Raw genomic sequence first — 23123 nt, forward strand, 5'->3', positions numbered from 1 at the left:
TCCCCTGGTACAGCTCTTGTTCCAACTCAGGTGGTAGCTAGGGGATTCTTCATGATGGCTCCTCTCCTTCCTTTGTTCTCTTCCACCCCTTTATATATCTTTTGCATAAGGCGGGAATCCTTTGTCCCTCTCTGGGTTTTCACCCCCTCCTTCTCAATGGAAAGACACCAGGTTAAAGATGGATTCCAGTTCAGGTGACATGATCACATGTCACTGCAAGACTTCATTGCCCACTTGCCAGCACACACATAAACAGGAAGATTTACAGGTAAAACACACCCATCTACAGACAATTGTCCTGGTTAATGGGAGTCATCAAGATTCCAAATCACCATTAATGGCCCACATTTTGCATAATTACAATAGGCCCTCAGAGTTATATTTCATATTTCTAGTTTCAGATACAAGAGTGGTACATTTATACAAATAGGATGATCATGCTCAGTAGATTATAAGCTTTGTAATGATACCTTACAAGAGACCTTTTACATGCAGCATATTCCAGTTATATTATATTCACTCATTAGCATATTTTAATAAAAACCATATAGACCACAGCATCACAGCCTTATTTTCCTAATCTCTGCTGGCCATAGAGTTCTCCTTGTGTCTCTTGGCTTCCGTTATCAATTTTCTACAATTTCTAACTTCTGATTTATATTGATTACTATCAAATTCCTCTTTCTTTCATTTTGTCTCTCGCTGTGTGTGTGTGTGTGTGTGTGTGTGTGTGTGTGTTTGTATATACATTTTTTTTACAGCTGCCTTCACTTTCCCGCTAAACCAAGTTGTTGTTGTTTTTTAACTATCACAGCCTTCATCCTTAATTGTGCACATCTGGGATTATGCCTTTTTTTTGGCATCCAGGCGTTCTTAAAAGATTTACAATTAGCATTCACAGTTATCTGATTAAATTCTTCCTCCCAGCTGATTTGGCTCATAATTGTTTTCAGCTTTGTGAAATTGGCCCTATAAAAGCACCAAGTGTATATATTACAGGTCTGGACTTTATTCTGATTGCACATTATAAATGTGACCAAGTCATGATCACTTGCACTTAAGCTATCATTAACTTTTAGTTCTGTATCAGTTCCTCTTTAGCTATAAGGGCAAGATCTAATATAGAATTCTCCCATGTTGGCTGCAATACTTTTTGAACTGGGATAGTGTCAGCGATAGTGGTTAGAAATTACAAGGCTGTTTTAGTTCTGGCAGCATATATCAGTCAAACTGAAGATATCCATACTCACACAGTTATTTTATTCCTGCATATTATAGATAGGTGCGTACGGAGGTTCCCTGGTATGATTTGGTAGCAGACACCAGATTGTGCTTTATCTGTTAGGCCATTGAGCCATAAGCATACGAAATAATTTTCTTCTGAGTTATCAGTGACTGGGAAACAGGTAATGCCATTTTTGATGTAGAGTGCCACTCCCCCCACCCCTTTTACCCGCTTGACCCTTCCTAAATAGGTTATAACCACTGATTTTGAACATTCCAGTCAGATGAATCAGCTCACCATATGTAGAGCCCATACATAGCTATAATATAGTGAGATTATATATGACTATGGCATATTTTATCATCAGTCTGAAATGTAAAGGGTTGCTGAAGAAATGCACTATTAAACACTTTATCAAAGGTGTTAGATTAATCCAATGAGGCACTTATTGGCCGAGGAAAGGCAAATCAAGATAGTTCAGGTCAGCTCAGCTTTAAAACAAATGCCTCAACTTTCAGCTTTATGGAACTCTTCCTCTTTTATGACATGTTTAAGGGGATCACTTTCCACAGTTTGGCTTTGGGATTTTTGGGGAGGGTCTTTGTGATAATTCTTTGCTTACACAAAACCTCTCCCCTGAAGAACCTGGAGAAGTGACCACCATGCCTCTCTGATACAGGCGCCAGTTTATTGTGCTGAAGTGCTAATCTAACCTACAGCATTGTATTTCTAAGGCACTTAGTAGCTAAATTCCTAATTAAAGTGACGAAGGAACATAAGGGGCAAGAACAATATAGATAAGAGGGGAAAAAGTACGAAAAGGCAGAATAATCTGAAACCTGAGGAAGTACCAGAAGCTAATAAAGTTGTTCTGTAATCTCTCTAAACAAGGGAGTGTAGGGCAGGATTCAATTCAGGCCAGAGCTTCTAAATAAACTGATTTTTTTTTTCTGAGAGCCTTACAGAATTCCATAAAAATAAGTGCCGATAGTCATGTTAAATAGCTGCTCTTACTGGGGGAGGTATGATCTCATGCTGCAAACAGTTGACTTTTGTCAGTATTTGAGGCTCAGTGTGTATATACTCCCCTTGTCGGTTTTGTGATAAAGAAAAGAGTAAGGGCAGAAAATACTTGAGCATACAGAAATTCACTTTTGTAACAGAAATGAAAATGACCTCATCTTGGTGATGAAGAAATTACAAGCTGTCAGCTGGTGATCCCACATGGCAGTTCCTGCTCACCAACCCATGGATGAACTGTTTGGTAAATCTGGGGTCAGAAAAAAACTGACGATATGTCAGCCATTTTGTTTTGCCTTCCTCTGGAACACTGAGTGGGACCCATCCTTATTGCCAGGTGAGTGTATTCCAACCACTCAATTTCCTGAGAAGGAAATTGGTCCAAGCAGCTTTAAGTGCAACTGAAATTAGGACAGTTTTTCAGAAAACATAATAAAATGTCAGAGAAGGAAGATCACCCTTCATCTGGCATGTGACCAGGGCGGCTCTAGACATTTCACCGCCCCAAGCACGGCGGCATGCCACGGGGGGGTGCTCTGCCAGTCGCCGGTCCCGCAGCTCCGGTGGACCTCCCACAGGCATGCCTGCAAAGGGTCCGCTGGTCCCACAGCTTCGGTGGACCTCCCGAAGCCGCGGGACCAGCGGCAGGCACGCTGCCGAAGGCTGCCTGCCTGATGCCCTCCCGGCGACCGGCAGAGCGCCATTCCCCCCCCCCCCCCCCGTGGCATGCCATCCCAAGCACGCACTTGGCGTGCTGGGGCCTGGAGCTGCCCCTGCATGTGACAATGCTAAAAAGTCACAAAACAAGTTGCTCAGATCCAACCCTGAATGAAGAGTTTTAATAGCTTCAGGATACATTATTAGCCCTAAAACTACTTTGTCTCGCTCTACTTCACTACAGAGTTTTGACTAGACCCTCCCTAATAACCAGCTTTTCTGCTACAAAATTAAACCACCAGTACCAATATGTAATCTCACATATTTATTTTATGATCTCATTATTTTTCTTTTTGTGGCTTTTTTAAAGTGGTGTCACAATTCCTTCCACATTTGTCCTGAAAGATGATCACACCCTTTCCTTCACTGCTCTGATATGGTCTGATTCTTATGCTCTGCTTGTACACTGCGCTGACAATCAACTACACCTTCACTCGCCTTAAGACACCTTCACATTGCCAGTGAGTTGTAAAGGGGCTGTTGCATGAAAGCGAATCAGGTTCACAGTGCTCAGTTTTGTAGCGTGGAGCACTATAAAACCACTGTCTTCTCTGCATAGGTCTCAACTCCTGAGCGTACTGAAATGCATTATGAAGCGTCCTATATGATTCCTTCAACTCATCTCCCAGTCAGGTAACAAAATATGGAAGATTTCAATGAAAGCAAGTTGAATGAAATGCCTGTATCTAATCTTGCTCTGGTGTGTCTAAATTGCCTATCACTTTGGTAGCTAAATGCTGAGAAATGTCAAATTCTTCAGAGTTGGTGCAATAAACCTGAGCAGAGCGTGGAAAAAAAATCTAACTCCTGGTGAGTGTAATGAGTGTTTAGATATCATGCTACACTCTTCAGGTTTTTGGCTCAGTTCTGATCTGTGGCCAAATCCTGAAACTCTTACTCCAGCAAAAATTGCCAGTATTTCAAATGAGATTTACTTGAGTAAGAACAGGCTAATGATCCCGATTCTGCATTGCAATGCTCATTGTATAGTCATTTACACATGATGAAAGTATTGGAAAATTGGGTGTAAAAGGCTGCTAGTCCTATTTGATTGCATTTTACATCCATTTTGCATTCATTCTACACAGGCCCAAAGACGTCCTGATTTAGCTCACTGACATAATAAGGTTGTCTGAGTAAAAACAGTAAAAATACATGGAAGAGGTCAGGATTTGGCCCATGATCTGGCAAATAGAAAATAGCTACTGGCGCATATAGAGGAGACGTCACAATCTCACTTTGGCAGCACTACTTCAGAAGCATTGTTTGTCTTTAGTAGCCTCCTTCCACCCTTCCCTTTCCCTATCCACAATGAAAAGTATTCAGGATGCCCGGAATGTCTGCTTAGTATCCAAGAAGTCACTCAGTGTAATAGTGGGGTTTTTTGGAGAGGCATGAGCCACTGAAAAGCAAAGATTTATGTCCAACTGCATGCACTTATTATGCCACAATTAAATATCTCCATTATTTGGGGGATAAGGGCACATATAAAAAAAACAAAGGGCAACAAATTCTGATGTTTTTATAGGGGAGAGAAAAAAATGCATGTGTAGGATTAGTGACAGCTGGATCCACCTTGGTAACGATCAGATAAAGGAATGGCGGCAAGCATGTTTCCGTGTAGATACTAACGTTGGCTAATATACGACTCTGCTTATGTCAAATGGGTCTGACACTAGATTTCAATTATTTTGCTATGTAGTATACATCTTCTACATTTAATAGAAGGTGTCTTATCAATGAAAATTCAGAAAGAGCAACCAGAAGAGAGCTAGCAGGAAATATCACCATCCTCATCATGAGCCTGGCTCAGAGATGACATGACAGATGTGCTTCTTTCTGTTCACACGGAACTTTGAGGCCAATAATAATAAAAAAACCCACACAGATACAGCATAGCCACATTTTACACTTTTATTTGGGTTTAGATCAACAACACCGAGAAAATACTTTGGTCAAACACAAGAAGAAGAGGTTGCCATGTAGATCTTTCTGGCTGCAATAAACACAGTAACATGGAAAAATGCTGGTGTCCTCATGAAACACTGAATGTATATCTTGGATTGGCACATAGAACTAATAAATACAGTGTTTGTACTTAGCATTTGAAAACAGAATTGCACATGCAAGATGTAACCAGGCTACTGCTCACCTTCACCATTGTCCCATGTACTATTTTTTACACTTAGTTCTTTGTCCCCATTTTCTCTGCTACAAACAAGAAGAGAATTTGCTCGGCTGCTCAGTGTTTCAGTGACACAGTTGGTAATTTTGTGACCTGTTTGGATAAGGTTGCTTTAGTCCTCATTGGCAGAATTGGTATCTGCTCTAAAGCTTTAATTGAAACATTATGCCTTGTAAGTCGCAGTTTGTCACTGCTGGGGTAAGGGGAATGTTCTTCTCTCAAGCTGATCAGGAGAGGATAGTACTGAGCAAAGATATAGTATAGGGACTTGTGTGTGAATGCAGCTCTTACAATACCAAGAGTCAGTAGTACTACCACACAAAGAAAGACATATCAATAATATATTGTACAAGCTTATTCAGTAACACATGTTGATTTGCAACACTGTACAGTTTAAATCTAAAATGCACGGCCTCAATCTGAGGTGACAAACAGTACTATCAATATAATAAAGGCAACACAGTTACAGACACAATTTATTTCCTCTTCTCACGTCACATCCTCATGACATTACACCGAATCAATACCCCATTTATGTATTTTAGGTCAAATTAAACCACTCGGCACTAGTTTTCTTCAAGTATTTTAGAGCGAGTAAAACAATCTTGATTTACAAATGAAAGTGGCCATGTAGATTCCAGTCAAAGCGACAACCAAAACTTAACTAGGGTTATAAATAGAAACAGGTCTGAGCCATGAAGTCCTGATCCAAGCTCTTCCAGATTTTGAGGAAGAGGAGGTTGAAGCTCAGTTTCCACTTCCGTGCCTCCCCTGGTGTTGATGAATGACTTAATATATCAGTTATGCAGGATTTTGCACCCATGATTTCTAAATGGGTCTGGATGACTCTACAATGACTGTGCTATGAGTATCTAGGCATATCTCAAAGCATTCTAATAGCAATTTCAATCAGATAAACTCAATGCAGAGCTGGTTAGTAGATTTAATCAAAACACTTTTTTTCGTCTGAAAAAGGTGTTTTGACTAAACTGAAATTTTTCACAAAGTTGTATTGAGTTCTACAAAATTTCAGGCAAATGAAAAAAAAGTTCAAAATGAAAATTTTCAGAATTTCCATTTTGTGGGAAATTGCAAACGTTGTTGTTATTCTGAATTAGAACAAACATTTTTGAACGTTCCCATGAAACTGAAATTCTGAGTTTCCACCAGCTCTATCCCAGTGCTGGGAATGGGGATGTTTAGAAAAACTGTTGTCATGTGGAAAACTCAGGTTCCATCATGACATGAGCGTCTGACTTAGGACCCTATCCTGAGACCTTTACATATACAAAAGTCCTTATTCATCCAAGTAGCATTGCTTCTGTGAGATTTAGTAGGATCTGGGTCTTAGCGAATTCTAGTCAATCGTAGTTTTCAATTTATTTTTATCTCTAATGAATAAATTACTGTTTGCAAAGATGCTTATGACACAAGTATTTAGTGTAAAGTGTGGCCCATTTTGATAGGCTGTTTAAAAGTAGAACAAAGAAACGATACAAATATAACCTTAGTTCAGTCTTGGTTAGGACTGTATATTGATTGTCCATTTGCTTAGGTTAGGCCACATAAGAAATATATTTAGGAATAATAGCATCCTATTGTTGCATTGTAGTAGTTCTTATTAAGAGTTTTTAAGAGCTGCAGTACTTGTGAGGTTTTGCAATATTTAACTCTAGAGATGTACAATCCATGTGACATATAGAAATGAGGCATTGAACCTTTTAAAGAATTTATGTGGGCTTATGGTTCAAAATAATCTTTGCAGATATTTGATGCACCTCTATTAAAAGAAAAAAAAATCTTGTTTAGTTTTCAGTTTCTGCCCCTGCATTTTTTATAACCCATATAAAATAAAAATCTATAGTTTACAAAATAGGATATTTTAATATATATATATTCCTTTTTAAAAATTATATGTATTTAAATACATTTGAAATGTTGCAATAGATAAATTAGAAATTCTGTTCTAAATCTAAGAAAAAGGCAAAATATTTTCACTTTTAAACATACAATTTCTTTACTTTATGTATCTTACTTCCCCCCCCCCATTTGATTTTGTCACCATTTGGGGCAAATTTGGCACCACTCAATCTGACTACTTTTAACCTAAAACATGTATTTACTAACTGTATTAAAATTTGGGGGGAAATTGCAAATATCTTCTGTTATTTCTTATCTGTTTGAATGCAGCCTTTTGTGTATCTAATTATTAAAGAGGTATTCTAAAACTCAAGAGAGGATTTTAAAAGGAGCATGTTTCTTGATTTTAAACTGTACTCTACTTTGACGCCACAATATAGAAATAGATTTACTTTGGAACAAACTACAAATACATTCGCACAATTTGTGACAACTTAATTGTCTACCTAGAGGTTCTGGACCATACTCGCAGACCAGATTATTATAAATCTTGTCCCAGACGTTCTATTTCCTCAATCAGGAAATCAATGTCTTGATGAGAAGCTGCTGGGTTTGAGATGACCATACGGAAGAAGTTCACTTTGTCTCCCAGTGGTTGATAGCTGACCATAGTAGTTCCATATTCCATCATTCTGGCTTTTATCACTGGGGCCACCTGCAAAGGCATGATACAAATATCAAATAATTATTTCTAATTCTAGAATTTGTTTGCTTTTTTAAATAAGAGCAGGAAGCTAAAACAAAATAAGAAAAAAGTTAATTTTTGGCCAAAACCAAATACAGCACAGAGTAAACTGATCAATTTATAAATTGGAGAGGGTACAGAGAAGATCCATGTGAATGACTAAAGGATTAGAAAACATGCCTGATAATGATAGGCTCAAAGAGCTCAATCTATTTAGCTTAACAAAGAGAAGGTTAAGAGAGTGATTTGATTACAGTCTATACATATCTACATGGGCTATAAATATTCAGTAATGGGCTCTTCAGTCTAGCAGAGAAAGGTTTACTATGACCCAATGGCTGGATGCTGAAGCTAGACAAATTCAGACTGGAAAGAAGGGGTAAATTTTTAATGATGAAAGTAACTAACTATGGGAACTATTTACAAGGGTTAATGGTGGATTCTCTGTCACTGATAATTTTCAATCAAGTTTGGATGTTTTTCTAAACTATAAGCTCTAGGAATTATTTTGGGGAATTTTTATGGCCTGTGTTATGCAGGAGGTCAGAATGGATGGTCCTTTCTGGTCTTGGAATCTATGGCTAGTCTACACTACCACTTAAGTCAATGTAACTTAAGCGATGCAAGTTATATCAGCTTAAAGCAGTGTCCATACTGTGCTATGTCGGCGGGAGACACTCTCCCGCTGACAGAGCTTCCACCTCTCGTTGACGTGGAGGTATTATGCCGAAGAGAGAGTGCTCTCCTATCAGCATAGCATGCCTTTACCAGACGTGCTACAGAGGCACAGTTGCATTGGTGAAGCTGTGCCAACGTAGTGTGATAGTGTAGACTAGCCCTATGACTCTATGAAAGTACTGCATCAGAAAGGCATTGGTGGCATTGTCATGCTCTTATTACAGTCAGTGGGAGATTTCTACTGACTTTGGCTCCAATTCACCAAGGTATTCATTAGGGCTGATTGAAAATTTTCCATTAACACTATAGCTATTTGTATTTTTTTCTTCAGAAAACTGGATTTTCAACTAAACAAACGTGAAAATGTCTGCTTTTCAAGGAAAAAATTGATTTTTTTCATTGAAAAAACAAATGTCTGAAACCTGAAATGTTTGTGGTTTTCAGCTGAAAACTGAAATATTTTGTCCAAGCCGCAGAATATTCTTATTTAGATATGTCACTGCAGTGCCTCATGGGAGCTGCAGTTTGGTTACCTCATGTCTCCATTCTTCTCTGTGAACCATGCTCCCCCGATGGATGTTATCTCCCATGATGCACAGTGACCATGGAAATCCCATGATGTGCTGCCTCCCATCAGCAAATGAAGAGACAATACCTGCCATGACTAAACCTTGGGCAGAAGGGGGCAGGGGTGCTCTGGGAGGGGCAGTCTGGGGGCGCTGCAGGTGGGGGTCAAGGTGTCCCGGGACCCCCTCTGGTGCTGGGGGAGAGGGGTCGGGCAACGGTGCTCAACCTCGAACCCCCGCTGGTGCTGGGGGAGGGATTGGCAGCGCTCAGCTTAGGACCACCGCTGGTGCTGTGGGGGGCGGGTGGCAGTGCTCGCCCTGGGACCACTGCTGGTGCTGGAGGGGTGGTGGCAGTGTGTGGTTTGGGATCCCTGCTGGTGCTGGAAGGGTGGTGGTATTGCTGGCAGGCTACCTACCTGGCTCCGAGTGTACTTGCAGTTCCTAGGGGGAGGGGCAGCCGGGGGGCTCCATGCGCTGCTCCTGCCACAAGTGCCAGCTCTGCAGCTCCCATTGGCCAGGAACCACAACCAATGGGAGCTGCAGGGGTGGCACCTGTGGGGGCAGTGCCTGCGGGCACGGGCAGTGCGCGGAGCCCCCTGACCCACCTAGAAGCTGTAGGGACGTGCTGGTAGGAGCTGGGGAAGCCCCCGCCCCAGGTAAGCGCTGCCCTGCACCCCAACCCCATGCCCCAGGCTTGGGTCCCCTCCCACACAGCCAAACTGCTGCTGCTGGCCCAGGGGCTGCCTGTCTTGGGTAGCCCCTGAGCCAGCACCAGCCACTGCAGAAGTCATGGAAACAGACTCATAGCTTTAATCATGGGAGATGTAGTTGAATCAGGAAGACCAGCCTATAGAGGAGCTTGGTGAACCTGAACTACAACTCCCACAAGGCACCGTGGCAGCACTTCTAAATCAAAATATTTCAATTGAAAAGTCTAAATTTTTCTATGGAAAGCTTCAATTTTTCATTGTTGTTAAAAAAAAAATTGATGGGGAAAAAGACTCATTTTCTGACCATCTCTAATAGGTATGCATGTGCCTACTTTCAAGCATGTGAGTAGTCCCACTGCCTTTAGGTAGGCATGCCAGAGGGAAGTGCAGGTAGGTTCCCAAGATTATTTCGTCATCTGATTTGTCACCTTCCTATTTTAGGTAAAAGCAGCAGTATTTACAAGGATTTAACTTTACATGTATCAGCAGACGTTCCATAACATCGCAAAGGCAGTCATGACACCTTGCAAAGGCACAAAGCCGTTCTTTCTATTGGCAATAAATGGCTCAGAGCTATTCTAACCAGTGTGCTAACTAACACTCAGTATTGCTGACAAATGCAATTAACACGTCATTTTCTGCATAATCCTCAAGCATATTGTTATAATCACTTTCCCTTTGTTTTCATATGCTAGACCTCTACCACACAACCAAATTATAAATTGTTACATTTGTTAGGATCACCAATTGCAATTTAAATTGCTAACATCAAGGAAGACCAAGGTTCAAATAAGCACCATAGAGAAAAATGGTGAGAAAGGGCAAACACATGGAATACAAAACACACAGACCAGCATTTGGGTGAACTGAATTACAGGTGCATTTTGTAAACCCACTTACCTTGCAGAAAGAAACAATTAAAATAACACTGGAAGTGTTCAAACGATCACCTTTATGTCACTAGTTTTTCCAATTTATAAAAACATAACTAGATACCTTCGCCCCCCCCCGCTCCAGTGCTCTGGGTGTCCTGACAAAGCGACTCCCTAGTGGACCACCTCCTCATCACAGCCCCATTCTTGATCACACAACATCCCCGTGGCAGCTCATGTGGAGAAATAACACTAGGAAAGTCTTTGTGTATTTTCAGCCCTCTTTTAAACACCAAATATTTTGGTTTTTTATTAATCACATTGTCTGCTCTTGCTCTTCACTTCAACTCCCCTTCCATCCGTTCTGTTCCTCTCATCCCCCTGCACAGGCCAGGGCCGCTCAGAGGTGGCGGGGGGCAAATGGGGCAATTTGCCCCATGCCCCGGGCCCCACAGGGGCCCCCACAAGAGTTTTCTGGGGCCTCTGTAGCGGGGTCCTTCACTCTCTCCGGGGGCCCCGGAAAACTCTCGCAGGGCCCGGGCCCCCGGAGCTTCTTCCGCTCCGGGTCTTCGGCGGCGGGGGGTCCTTCTGCTCCGGGACCCACCGCCGAAGTGCTCTGAAGACCCATGGCAGGGGGTCCTTCTGCCCTGGGACCCGCTGCCGAAGTGCCGGGTCTTTGGCAGCAATTCGGCAGTGGGAGCCCCCCACCAACGAAGACCTCAGGCCCCCTGAATCCTCTAGGCGGCCCTGGCACAGGCTGCCCGATTCTCCTCCTACTCCTTTGGACAGGCTGTCTGGTTCTCCTCTCTCACCTCTCACCCTCTCTGCAACACCTTCTGGCATTTCTAGTCCCTAAATACAGCTCCTGTTTCCTTGCCTCCTCCACTTATATAGCAGTGGTCCCTAAAGGAGGCAGCTGGGCTGGCTTCTCTTCCTTACTTCCAGATCTTTTTACAGGCCTCCAGTCTCTTTGGAAGCTAGAAGTAAGGAGGAGCAGCTAGCATCATGTGACCTTCCAGGCCTCTGTAGACCACCACCAACTGCTCTGCAGGCTACAATTTGAGAAAACCATTATGTTAGAGATGAGCCTGATACACAAAGATAGTGTTGGTGTCATCAGGCATCTGTACTAGGCCTGAATGGACCAAAGTTATTTTATTCTTGCCCAGAGTGCCTCCATGTTTAAACTCTAATCAACCTAGCAGGCCAGTAACCGAGAATGGAATGTGCAACAGCTCGCTCAACCCTGGTACTGCCAGGAGATAATGATGAGGCCTGCTTGCACCTGGCTAAGGGGGGCAGAATAACAGACCAAGGAAAGTAAAACAAGATAACAGTTGAAGAAAAAGTCACTAACGAGATGAATTGTTTGCTGCCAAGAATGATTTAACCTGCTTAATGTAATTGCTAGCTGCATAGTGTGCCTGCTACATGGGAACGTAAGGGGGAGCAATGGGGGGAGTAGTGTGGGGGTAATAGGAATGCTTAGCTGAAGTTATGTATAAAGAGAGAAAAACGGCTTGTATCTGTGTGCTTGATTTGAGACATGTCTGTCTCCTGGCATCCCGCTTTGAGATCTCAAATAAACTTTGTCTGCTTCTCCACCTTGATGTGTTTATTGGAGCGAAGCACACCGGGCAACGAACCACTGTTGCTGTCCTCGGGCATTCTGTGCTGGCAACAATAGGATCCAAATTTGGTTTGAACTTCCCCAAAGTTGGGGACTGAAGGGTTGTTATTCAAGATTCTTGTGCAAGCCCATCTCTAATATTTTGAAACATTTTCAGCTAAAGATACCTGTGGCCTTTATGTTGATGACATGGGCATGCCTTGCATACAATGAACCAACATATCTTATTTACCTTTAAAAGACGGTTCATTCTTTCTTCGTTGTCCTCCATGCTGCGCAAACTGGGAGGTACGTACCAGAAGCAGACATTTGTGTGCTGAGGCTAAACACATAATAATAATAGCTTACAAGGCAAAAAATGTTCATAATAGCTCAATTGCAATTAATTCCATGCCTTTCTCTCCTCTCATACATCATGTTATGACAGCAATCATTGGCTTTCATTACTGCACACCACAGAGAGTCATTAGGATCATTATTAGGGATAATTTTAGGCAATTTATCCCAAAGAAAATAGACCCAGATATACATCCCCGACTGTGCCTATGCATTTGTCCCCTACAGAGAGACATCTGGATTCTATATGTGCCATCCTTTCAAGAGGCTGCATGGAATATAGAGTTAATGTCTCTTCAGAAGCAGGCGTCTATAGTAGATGACCTACTTAATAGAGCATCCTGGGTACTTTGATTTTGTTGTGTGACTGTAGGATGTATAACTCTGGACATATAGGCTAGAGTCAGAGGTGAGTGTGAGATGGTATAAATTAGATTCTCTTCTACTCCTTGAAGCTCCCTGGTGCTCAGTTACACTTCCCTACATTCCATTAAGCTCCCTTACTAATGTGAGAGAATAATGGAGTCTAAACTAGTTTAATTTGCACATTTAGGAGCCAGAAGAAGACAGATGAAAAGTAGGGTGTGGCCTGTTTTCATAGCTTGTCCACACAGAGACTTAGTGCATGCCAAGTTGGGGTGTGAATCTACAGTGCACTAGCATGCCATGCAGAGCCTGTTTTCATCTGAGTTACCAGTAAAAGTCGGCTATTGACTCTCATCTGGGTGATGCAAGCTACAATACTCCACACTGTTGCCTCATTTCACTTGTCCCACAATGATGGGAATCAATAGCAGTTTCCTTTGTAAGGAGCATGTTTTTGGGTCCTCCAAAACCAGATTGTCCTATCGGTAGCAACACAACTCCTGACGAAATGCACCAAATTTTAAAGCTACAGTAAGTGAGAATACATACCTTTCCATCAAACACCATTTCATAGCCTTCTCTGTTCTTTATTTTATTATAGAGATATTCTGCAAGTTCCAAGCACTTGTCAATTTGTGCTTCAAATCCTGTAGTTCCCTTCATAAAAAAAGAACACAATATTTTGTATCTCTCTGTATTCTGAATTGCTATTGTGTCAGGATACGTAGCACTTGCTAAAGCAAATATGCAGGTTACTTCTTTAAAGTCTATCTTGGAGATGCTGTACACCTTCTTGTTTGCTATGAATAGTTTACCCAGCTCTGGCTGTATCCATCTGACTTGTATGAAATAGGTTGGCGATATCAGTCCAGTTCCTAATGGGCCATTGAAGATATGAATCACTGATGGGAACACTTGTTGGCAGCCTCTGCAGTGAGGCCATGGATTGGAAAGCTGTGGAGCATGAACTCTACAGTTGTTCCTTCCTGGTCAGGATTGAGTCACATTGTGAGCAAGTCGGGGAAGTTTGCACTGATCTATGGAGAGAGGATTTTAGCCTGCAAGGGAGGCAATCTGGCACCTATTCCTAGCCCAAAGCCTGTAGAAAATTAAATGATAAAAGGAGCTTTTAAAGAGCAGTTTGATGTCTGGTGAAAAACAAGCATTCTAATTAGAAACAGCAATTTCTCTCTCCTCATTGCTACTTGATAAAGGACATTAGTATGAAATTGGAATCTTTGTTTTTAAGAGCTTCAGTTTCTCCTGCTGCTTCCTTTCCAGCTCAAGTCCGTTTGTGATATCATAATCATTTCTGTGACCACCAGCCGTGATGCCACTAATAAAGCATTATTATGGCTTCAAGTCAGGAGAACAAGCTGCAGGAACAGACAAGCTGTTTAAGAAACACTGATCCTATGTTAATGTAAATATTCCAAGTTAAACAGAGGTGGGAAATAGGGAGAAAAAATAGTCAAAGAAATATGGAAATGATCTGGCCTTTAAGAAAAAATCTTTATAAACAAAAGTCCACTCAGCCCAGCTAAATCTGATTTGTGCTGCTCTGGCACTGCAAAGTAGACCTAAAGCTAGTTTAACTGGACCTTCGGGTAGGGGAATCCTACGGTGGTGCAGAGCCAGCATGGTGCCAAGCATGGAGGGTGTGGCCAAAGAAAAAGGGATGTGGCCAAAGCTCCCTTGCACTTGGAAGGTTCCCACTATTACAGAAGCTCCTGGGAGGCTATTTCAACTAGGACAACTTGAAAACAGCCTTGAGGCTTCTTGAAGTTGCTCCTTGCAACTGGGCCAGTGCCTAGTGGCCTGAAGATTAGGGAGACACAAAGAGGGCTTGCATCCCATTTTGAAGACTCCTGGTGACAGTCCCAAAGAACTGTCCCAGAATGTGTTTTCAGAATTTGAATAAAGCATCTAAGGGTCTTTAAGGCCTTTTTTTTTTATAGAAATGATGCGGTCAACTGCAGTGAACAAGCCTGAAATAGTTGGGCATAATCATTTGAATTTATACATAAAAGTATTTGTTTAGCAATATTATACAACAGGATGCATGAGTCAAAAAGAGGCAGTACTTTCAGATTTTAATTAGTTTGCCCATAATAATAATGTGACTGTGGTGTAATCACAGTATAAAATGGAACCAGGAGTGTTAGTCACTAATTTGTCACATTTAGTTGTAGAATTTCATTAAAATAAAAAAAAATTGTGATTCCAAAAACTTTCTGGACTGATTACACTTATACTTAAACATATTTATGCTGTCAGATTGTTAGAGTTAGATGCCGCAATTGGTGTACAATGATATGGAGTCTGAATTTCAAAGTCATGTGATGCTTTGTAGCTAAATCAGTTAAAAGGTAAAGAAAGCGGAAATGTATTATTTAATTTCCATCATTGTTCTTTCTTCCATCTCCTGTGAAAAGGTCAGGTTAGACATTTTCTAAAATTCTGATTATATAAAGCAGAGCTGTTCAGTGTTTTATGCAAACAAATACATCACGTACTTGCTTACCTTTGCTCTCCACATCAGCCAGAGCTTGAAGACATCAACATGACGCCCGCATTGCAATGCCTTGTCTCCAGTGTCATATGACAAGTCATAGTGTTTATCTTGTTGAAAGAGGTAGGAAGCATGCATTTGATTGCAGCTCTGCATCAAGCCCTTAAAGAAACAGAGACACAGTTAAGGAAAACTGGCATTTGCATGGTTTTACTGCTTTGCTTCCTTTGTTTCTATTATGTAACCTTTCCAAATGACGTTTCAAAGCATTACTCTGGATAAAGCAAGCTGACCCAGCAGCCCTGTGGCTCTTCTAAATAATGTCATGACACTTATTGCTGAATTGGTTTTGTTTCTACACTACTATTCCCCATTTTTATTCTTTCAGGGTGCAGTTCATTCCAATGCTGAAGGCACACGGAAGTCCCTCCATGTCACCTACACTACAAACCAGGTGCTTCTGGGGGTCTTAAATAGTAAGAAAGGCTTTGGGCAGATGGGGGTGAATATGCCTTTAAGCACACTGCAAGTGTTGTTTTTGAAGGTAAGTGGTCACATTTTGACCCCCCTTCTAGCCTGCAAAATGTAGTTTAGGGAGGCAGTCTTGCAATGTGCACAAAATTTGGCTGCGGGCCCCCAGCTGGCTATCTCTGAGCTAAGGTGAGGGTGGCCATTTCAAAGCATGGAGTTAATAATTTTTCTCAGTTTTCCTTTTTATTTGTGTGCATTATAGAGAGAGAGAGCCAAATCCTCACTCTGTTGAAGTCTTTGTGCAGTTTTGTGCATGTCATAGGCCTCTTTCCCAAAACGGTATTTTGCAGTCCACGAGGGGTCTTTGTCTTCAAGATTTACTTATCTATGAAACTCATAAAAATGAGATGGAAAAATGAGAGAAAACAGTTGGCTGTGCGTTTTTGGTGAGACCCCTGTTCTCACTCTAGATGAGGGATGGCACTGGCTGCAATGAGGCCAGGACTTGTTTCACAGAATTGACCCACAGGGCAAATAAAACCCAGCTCCTCTCTTTCTGTTTAAGTGCACTTTGTGTACAATCTGCTGTGCAGCTGTTAGCAGAGCTGTAACCAGCTTTTCAATAGTTGGTCTAAGTGGCGGTGGTTGTATAGCAGCTGTCCCAATAACGGGCTGCTAGATGAACATTTCAAGCTTGAAGGATAATTCTTCCAGTTGTAGCTGTCCAAGTACTAAATAAAATGTGTAGATTTTATCACGTGAACTTGGGCTTTCTTTTCTCATTCCACGCTGCACAAATTGGGCTTATACGGTATATCAGTGTTGGGTTGTAATGTCTAGCCATTTGGTTGACCCAGAGGTGAAAGTAAGCCAGTACGGTCCAGTACAGCATACCGGCAAGAGCCAGTACGCCGTGCTGGACCAGACTGGCTTCCCCAGGCAGGTGATTTAAAGCGCCCAGGGCTCCCTGCAGGGTCCGGAGCCCAGGGCCCTTTAAATCACCTCCCGAGCCCTGCTGCCTGAGCCCCTGGGGTAGTGGTGGCAGGACTTGGGCAGTGCTTTAAAGGGGCGGGGCTCCCAGCATGGTCAGAGCCCCGGCCCTTTAAATTACAGCCAGAGCCCTGCTGCTGCTACCCCAGGGCTCCAGCAGCCAGGCTCGGATGGTGATTTAAAGGGCCTGGGACTCCTGCCACTGCTACCCCAGGGCTCAGGCAGTGGGGCTCAGGCGTAAATTTAAAGGGCCAGGGGCTCTGGCTGCTGCGGGGAGCTCCAGCCCTTCAAAGCACCGCCCAAGCCCTGCTGCCGCTACCCTAGGGCTCAGGCAGCAGGGCTTGGGCATCAATTTAAAGGGCCCGGGGCTCCCTGCTGCCAGAGCCCCAGGCCCTTTAAATCGCCGGCTGAGCCCAGCTCCCAGAGCCCTGGGGTAGCAGTGGCCGGGCTCCGTCGGCGATTTAAAGGACCTGGACCTGCACTGCAGTAGCAGTGGCCAGGGCAATGGGCCCTTTAAATCGCTCCTGAGCCCCGGGGCTCCCAGCCACCTCTGCAGCTGGTAGCTCCAAGGGTGATTTAAAGGCCCCGCCTCTTCCAGTTGAGGTCATGCCTCTTCCAGTTAAGGCCACGTCCCTGCTCAGGACTCTGGCATACCGGTAAGTCCTTTAACTTACTTTCATCCCTGGGTTGACCACAAAGACCTGAAAGGGACACTGTGCACTGTATTGCTAGTCCAACTGATATTTGTAAGTGGGCCATATTCTGCCTTCAGTCACACCTATACATGGCATTGAAAGCTGTGGTGTTGCATGGCTTCAGCTAAGTGCACAACTTAGTTCAGTGTATTTCAAATACAAAGTTGCCAAAACTCTGTAAAGATATAGTCATTCATTTCTCCTGGACAGCTGCTTTAAATCCTTTCTGTGTTTGTAGACTGAACAAGTGCCTAAAGGTTTGTTTCTCAGTTTCATTTGTAATCTTCATCCCATTAACATACATTAGCTATGACACAGTTATAAAGAAGGCATCCAGAACATTCTGGGGGAAAATGCCAGAAATGACTAGCGGTGCAAATGGATGAAGACATACCTCTTCCCTAACGAGAAGGGCAGAGCACTGCAATGGGACCCCCATCATCTTGTGTGGGTTCCAAGTCACAGAATTGGCCCTACAACAACAAACAACATTAAAGTGAGATGTTATACCACAGGTCTGAAATCAGTAAAAATTCAGTAATAAACAAAAATAATAAGGCTCCTATGGGCCTCGAAGATGCAAGGCTGAAAATACACGCAGCAGTTTTCAGAAGAGTGATTATTAACATTCATACAGGACCCCAGAGGCAGTGCTAGCCCATTGGGGGGCCCTGAGCAGGAATAGTTTGGTGCTCTCCCCACATACAGCACATAATAAAAAGTGAATAGGGGCCTTCTTGAACTGCTCGGTGCCTTAGCCAGGTGTTTGATCTGCGTATGCCTAGCACTGGCTCTGCAGGACCCAACTGTAGAACCTTTAATCACACAATGGGGTGGCACTGATATCCATTGACACAGGCAGATCACTCATCAACGTCAGGACTTTTGTAGAGTTCTGGACTACGGCTCTGGAGGGTTAACACAGAGCCATGGTGCTATACATTAGATTTTGTGAGCACCAGAATTTCTTGTGATCCAGCTACACTTTAAAGGCAAAGAGTGAATGTGTCAAAAACACACATGTGATTTAGGACCAGTCTGCAAAGGTGTTTAGGCAGCTGAGATGCAGATAGGTGCCTAGTGGGATTTTCAAAAGCGCCTAAACAGGTTTGGTGTCTAATTCCCACTTATTCCTATTAACTCCCATTGATCCCATCAACTTGCTGATGCAAAATGATCACGGTAGTGAATATGGCATTATCTCAAAATGCTCTTTCATGCTCTTGGCCATTTAGCTTGGTTACCAAGATGCCAGAAGCTGCCTTAGAAAGTTAGTCAGAGCGCATGCGGAAATACTTATGGGCATGCATTGACTCAAGCAGGAAAACAACACCAGGTCCTATGCCTGTTGGATTGATGTAATCTGCTCCTTAAAATGTTGTGACATAGGAAGAGAGATTCATTGGCACAGCAAAAGCTATGCTGCTAACTAATCACATCACTGCAAATGGCTTGGACAGGGTAATAGGAGCTGGTAGTGGGGATTCAAAAATGTTTTGGGGAATTTAGTTCCCTTTATTTAGGGTTTTGCAGGTTTTTTTAATAAATCACTTAAAAGTAAGATTTTCTTTTTTTTGAAAGGCTAACAAGTCGTCAGAGATTTTTTTAAAAAAGAAGCAAATAGTGGTCTGGCATGGCTTGCAGAAGGTTGAGATTGTATCCAAAAGATCATGTCTTGTTATACATGTGAGAACATTTGGAAAAGTATTTTTTTAGACCACAGCGAAGATGAAGAAGAATGTATAGAAATCCCAAGTTTCAAAAATGGCTAAATAAAACCAAATACCTGTTTAACATACATAAGGGTTGATTTGTGCCTCCTATCTTCAGAACTGGGCAAGTTTGAGAATTGGGTCAACAGGAGACTAGAAACACAGCGCCAAAAGTGGATACAAGCCTAGTAAAAACTAGAATGAACGACGAGCAGGGCCGGCTCTGGCTTTTTTGCCACCCCAAGCAAAAAAAAATCAAAAAGCAACCAGGGTGCAGGGAGGCTGGAGCGGCGAACCAAAAAAAAAAAAAAAAAACGAGGGTGCAAACTTCCGGTGCCACTTGGAAGCTCGCGACTGCCTCCCCCTGCCACGCTGGCGAGCCTCTGGGCGGCCAGCGGCTGCACTCTGGCTAGCAGGACTCCCTGTGCTGCAGACATGCCCCGGGCAGTGGAGTGCGCACCCTGGCTAGCCGGGGAGGGGTGGGGGTGAGGAGGAGAGGAAGTGAGGGGGAGGGAGAGAAGTGGGGCAGCCAGGGCTTCCTCCAGCCGGGGCGCTCGCCACTCGGCTCCTCCCGCTGCGCCGCCTGCCGGGAGGGCTCCATGCCACTCCGCCTGCAGGTGAATTGAAAGTTGTCTGTTGGCGGGGAGGGAAGGACGCGGGCTGCCGGGCTTGCTGCAGATCTGGCACCAGCTGGGGTAGACGGAGCGCGCAGCCCGCTCCCAGCAGGGTGCTCCCCTCCTCTGCCCCACCACCCCCTACAGCGGCGCACTGAAAGTCGTCAGCAAAACAAAAGAAAAACAAACAAACAAAAAAATCCAGGGTGCAGGGCGGCCGGAGCGGCGAACCAAAAAAAAAAAAAAAAGGTGGCCGTGCCACCCTAGGATTGGACAGAATGCCGCCCCTTAGAATGTGCCGCCCCAAGCATGAGCTTGCTCGGCTGGTGCCTGGAGCCGGCCCTGACAATTAGCCTGGGTTCCAAGATTGCTCTCTGGATATGATTGCCTGAGCTATAATGTACATACATTTATTAAGGGTACACATAACAGTCTGCCAAATGAGCTTAGAGCTACGTTCATTCCTTGCTGTGTAGTTCTTTGTATTGTGCTATAATCTGCTTCCTGGTTTCCCCACAGAGAGAGAGAAAGAGAGCATGTGTGTGAGAGAGCGAGAGAGAGGCGCCTAGGACAGGAAGAGGATGCCTTGTGCTCCTCTTATTCCACTCTGCAGGAGCATTATATGAGCTACAGTCTGGACCAGAATTTGGCTCTTATTCAGCTCAGCCTTAAACAGGTGTCAGTTTTTGAAGACACAGATAACTGCAAGTACATTTTTGCATCCCCAGTTAGTTGTGACCACTATTCAGGTCACTTTGAGCTTTACATCCTGGCTTGCATCTGCAAAGCTGAATCTGGAGCCCCCAGGGTTTAAAGGAAAGGAAGTTGCTGGCAGGGCACTCTCTGTGAGTGGCCCTTGACTGGAAGTCCTCCTGCTCTGCCAGGTAGAAAAGAGACTGACTCTGCTGACTCAAGGGCAGGCTGCAAAACCCATCTGTTTGCATGGGTGTAGAGCAGTCGTTCCCAAACTTGTTCTGCCGCTTGTGCAGGGAAAACCCAGGCCGGTTTGTTTACCTGCCGCATCTGCAGGTTCGGCCGAGTGTGGCTCCCAGTGGCTGCGGTTCGCTGCTCTAGGCCAATAGGAGCTGCTGGAAGCAGCGCGGGCCAAGGGACGTACTGGGAGCCGCTTCCAGCAGCTCCCGTTGGCCTGGAGCAGTGAACCACAGCCACTGGGAGCCATGATTGGCCGAACCTGTGGACATGGCAGGTAAACAAACCAGCCCGGCCAGCCGGGGCTTTCCCTGCACAAGCGGTGGAACAAGTTTGGGAACCACTGGTGTAGAGGAAGCACAAAGCAGGTGGGTGAACATTAAAGAACATGTGGGAAGGGTGGAGTGGTGAACTGTTCAATTGTTCATTGTTTTATTTTTGTGTTATGCTTGACTTGTTATTTCCTAATTGCAGGATTTATACTTTGGAGGGCTGTTGAAGATGCCTATGGCACAGGATTGTGCTCGTTCTTGCTGTGGGAGGGGCCTGTTTAACTGAGTAGATCTGAACAAGTCAGTAAATTCGGGGGTGCAAATATCTAGGGGACCAAAACTGTACCTGCAAGAATGGAGGTGAGTGTTTTGAGAATCTGGCCTGGGAGGTAGTTTTCTTTTTCTGTTTGGAAACCAGTCGGTATTAAGGTGTGTGAAGAAGTGTTTTGGGATCCCCCATGCATATTAGTACATGAGCATTGTCATTTTCTCTCAAATTGTTCCCTACATAGATTCCAAGGCCAGAAGAGACTATTATGATCAATGCAACTATGTGCAGTTGCAAAATCCTGTAGCTGGTGGAATACTTCTGTGTTGCCTTTCCTGCTATTTAAACGGGGTTATGCAGCCCCTGAAGCAAAGCCTGTAGGGAATACTCTTTCACAGGCAGCATCTGGCTACTTGGCCCAGCTCTTTGAGCATTTGGCAGCTTTTAATCAACTCAGCACCACTCACTTGTTTAGTGTCCTGGAGTTAATGATTCTAAACTTGCATTCAAGCCTATTAATCTCTTTTCCTATTACAGCTAATAACTTTTCTCTGTCTTTACAGAGAACCCTAAATACATTTTTTAAGATGCATGGAGGTGGCTTGGGTTTTTTATAGTAAAAGGGTTGCTTACCAGCAACAATGCCCAAATATCAATTTTCTGCCTAAATCATTGCATTGACCTTCAGGTCATCCATTTTTCTAAAATTCATCAGAAAATTCACGGTTGTGCACAAAGTATTTTAATCTAATTAAATTGGCTCTGTCACAAAGGGCAGTGACGTCAGCTTATTGATATATGCTTAAAGAAAATGATGGCTGACAGTCACATTTAAAGAAGAAAGTTACATAGACAAAACATGAGACACATTATTTTCTTTTGGAAATTTCCTAACGGGTCATTCTGGAGTTTTGCTGGATCAAGAATTGGCTTTATTTGGTGTGTTGTGGTTATTAGAAATTGGAGGTTGAAATGGATGCAGGTGCTAACTCTCACTTTGCAACATCCAAATGGGAACACCTTAGTAGGATATCTAAATCCCACACGTGGGTGCTCAGACTGTACCTAAGCACCAATATTAGCATCCACGTGTGCACAAAGTGTACATACCCTGTAGAAATCTGAGTAGTTACCCCTGCCCCCCGCCACCATCATTCACCATGTGAAGAAAGAAGCGGAAATGGCAAGATTCCCATGTAATTCACTGCCCCGTACTGGGAGATGACCCTTATCAGAACACTAGCTCTAAACCCCTTGAATGTCGGGGAAGTTCCAATTGAGTTGTAGGTCTGAATTCATGATTTAGGCATCTCTTTATCATAAATTAAACCAGAACTTCTAAAGCAAACACCTCTGAATTTGGAAGAAGTTCAGATTTGGCTCCTATCTTGGATCCACATTTTGTGATTCAGGTTCCTCGTTAATGCTATATCCTGATAAGCAGCAGGAGCAGGGGATTTCAACATCCTGAATGTTTTGAAGTATATCCTGCTTAAGCACAGTGTGCATGTATTAAGTGATAAGTCAGTTTTCTTTAACAAAAATGTGTCTAGCTTTTTAAAGTCCTTTTTGAGTTCTAAAGACTGGAGAGGACATCACTGGCTGCTTTCTGAATTCAAGATAAAAATATTTTTTTAGAAGTGTTATATGCTCATGCATCTGAGAAAAGGGGATTGGGCCCTCATAGAGAGACATGAATACAGAGTCCGCAGGAGAAGAATGGAAGGAAAATATTGTGGAACCAGTAAG

General features: G+C 43.4%; 1 protein-coding gene across 2 annotated transcripts in view; it reads right to left on the bottom strand.

Moving 5' to 3' along the window:
* Nucleotides 1-4868: 4868 nt before the first annotated feature.
* The window catches only part of GAD2 (glutamate decarboxylase 2), a 56322-nt gene continuing 38067 nt past the window's right edge, over nt 4869-23123 (bottom strand). Inside the window, exons 12-16 of one of the 2 annotated variants that reach the window (XM_039523758.1) lie at nt 17973-18051; nt 15435-15584; nt 13460-13567; nt 12441-12530; nt 4869-7722 (exon numbers count right to left, since the gene is read on the bottom strand). In XM_039523758.1, the coding sequence (XP_039379692.1) occupies nt 7549-7722; nt 12441-12530; nt 13460-13567; nt 15435-15584; nt 17973-18051 (601 nt within the window). In that variant the 3' untranslated portion in view covers nt 4869-7548. Of the gene's footprint in view, nt 7723-12438; nt 12531-13459; nt 13568-15426; nt 15585-17972; nt 18052-23123 lie in introns of those variants that run through there. The other variant, XM_039523759.1, reaches the window with a different exon arrangement.

Source organism: Mauremys reevesii, linkage group 2, assembly GCF_016161935.1.
Source record: "Mauremys reevesii isolate NIE-2019 linkage group 2, ASM1616193v1, whole genome shotgun sequence".
Taxonomy (NCBI): Eukaryota; Metazoa; Chordata; order Testudines; family Geoemydidae; genus Mauremys; species Mauremys reevesii.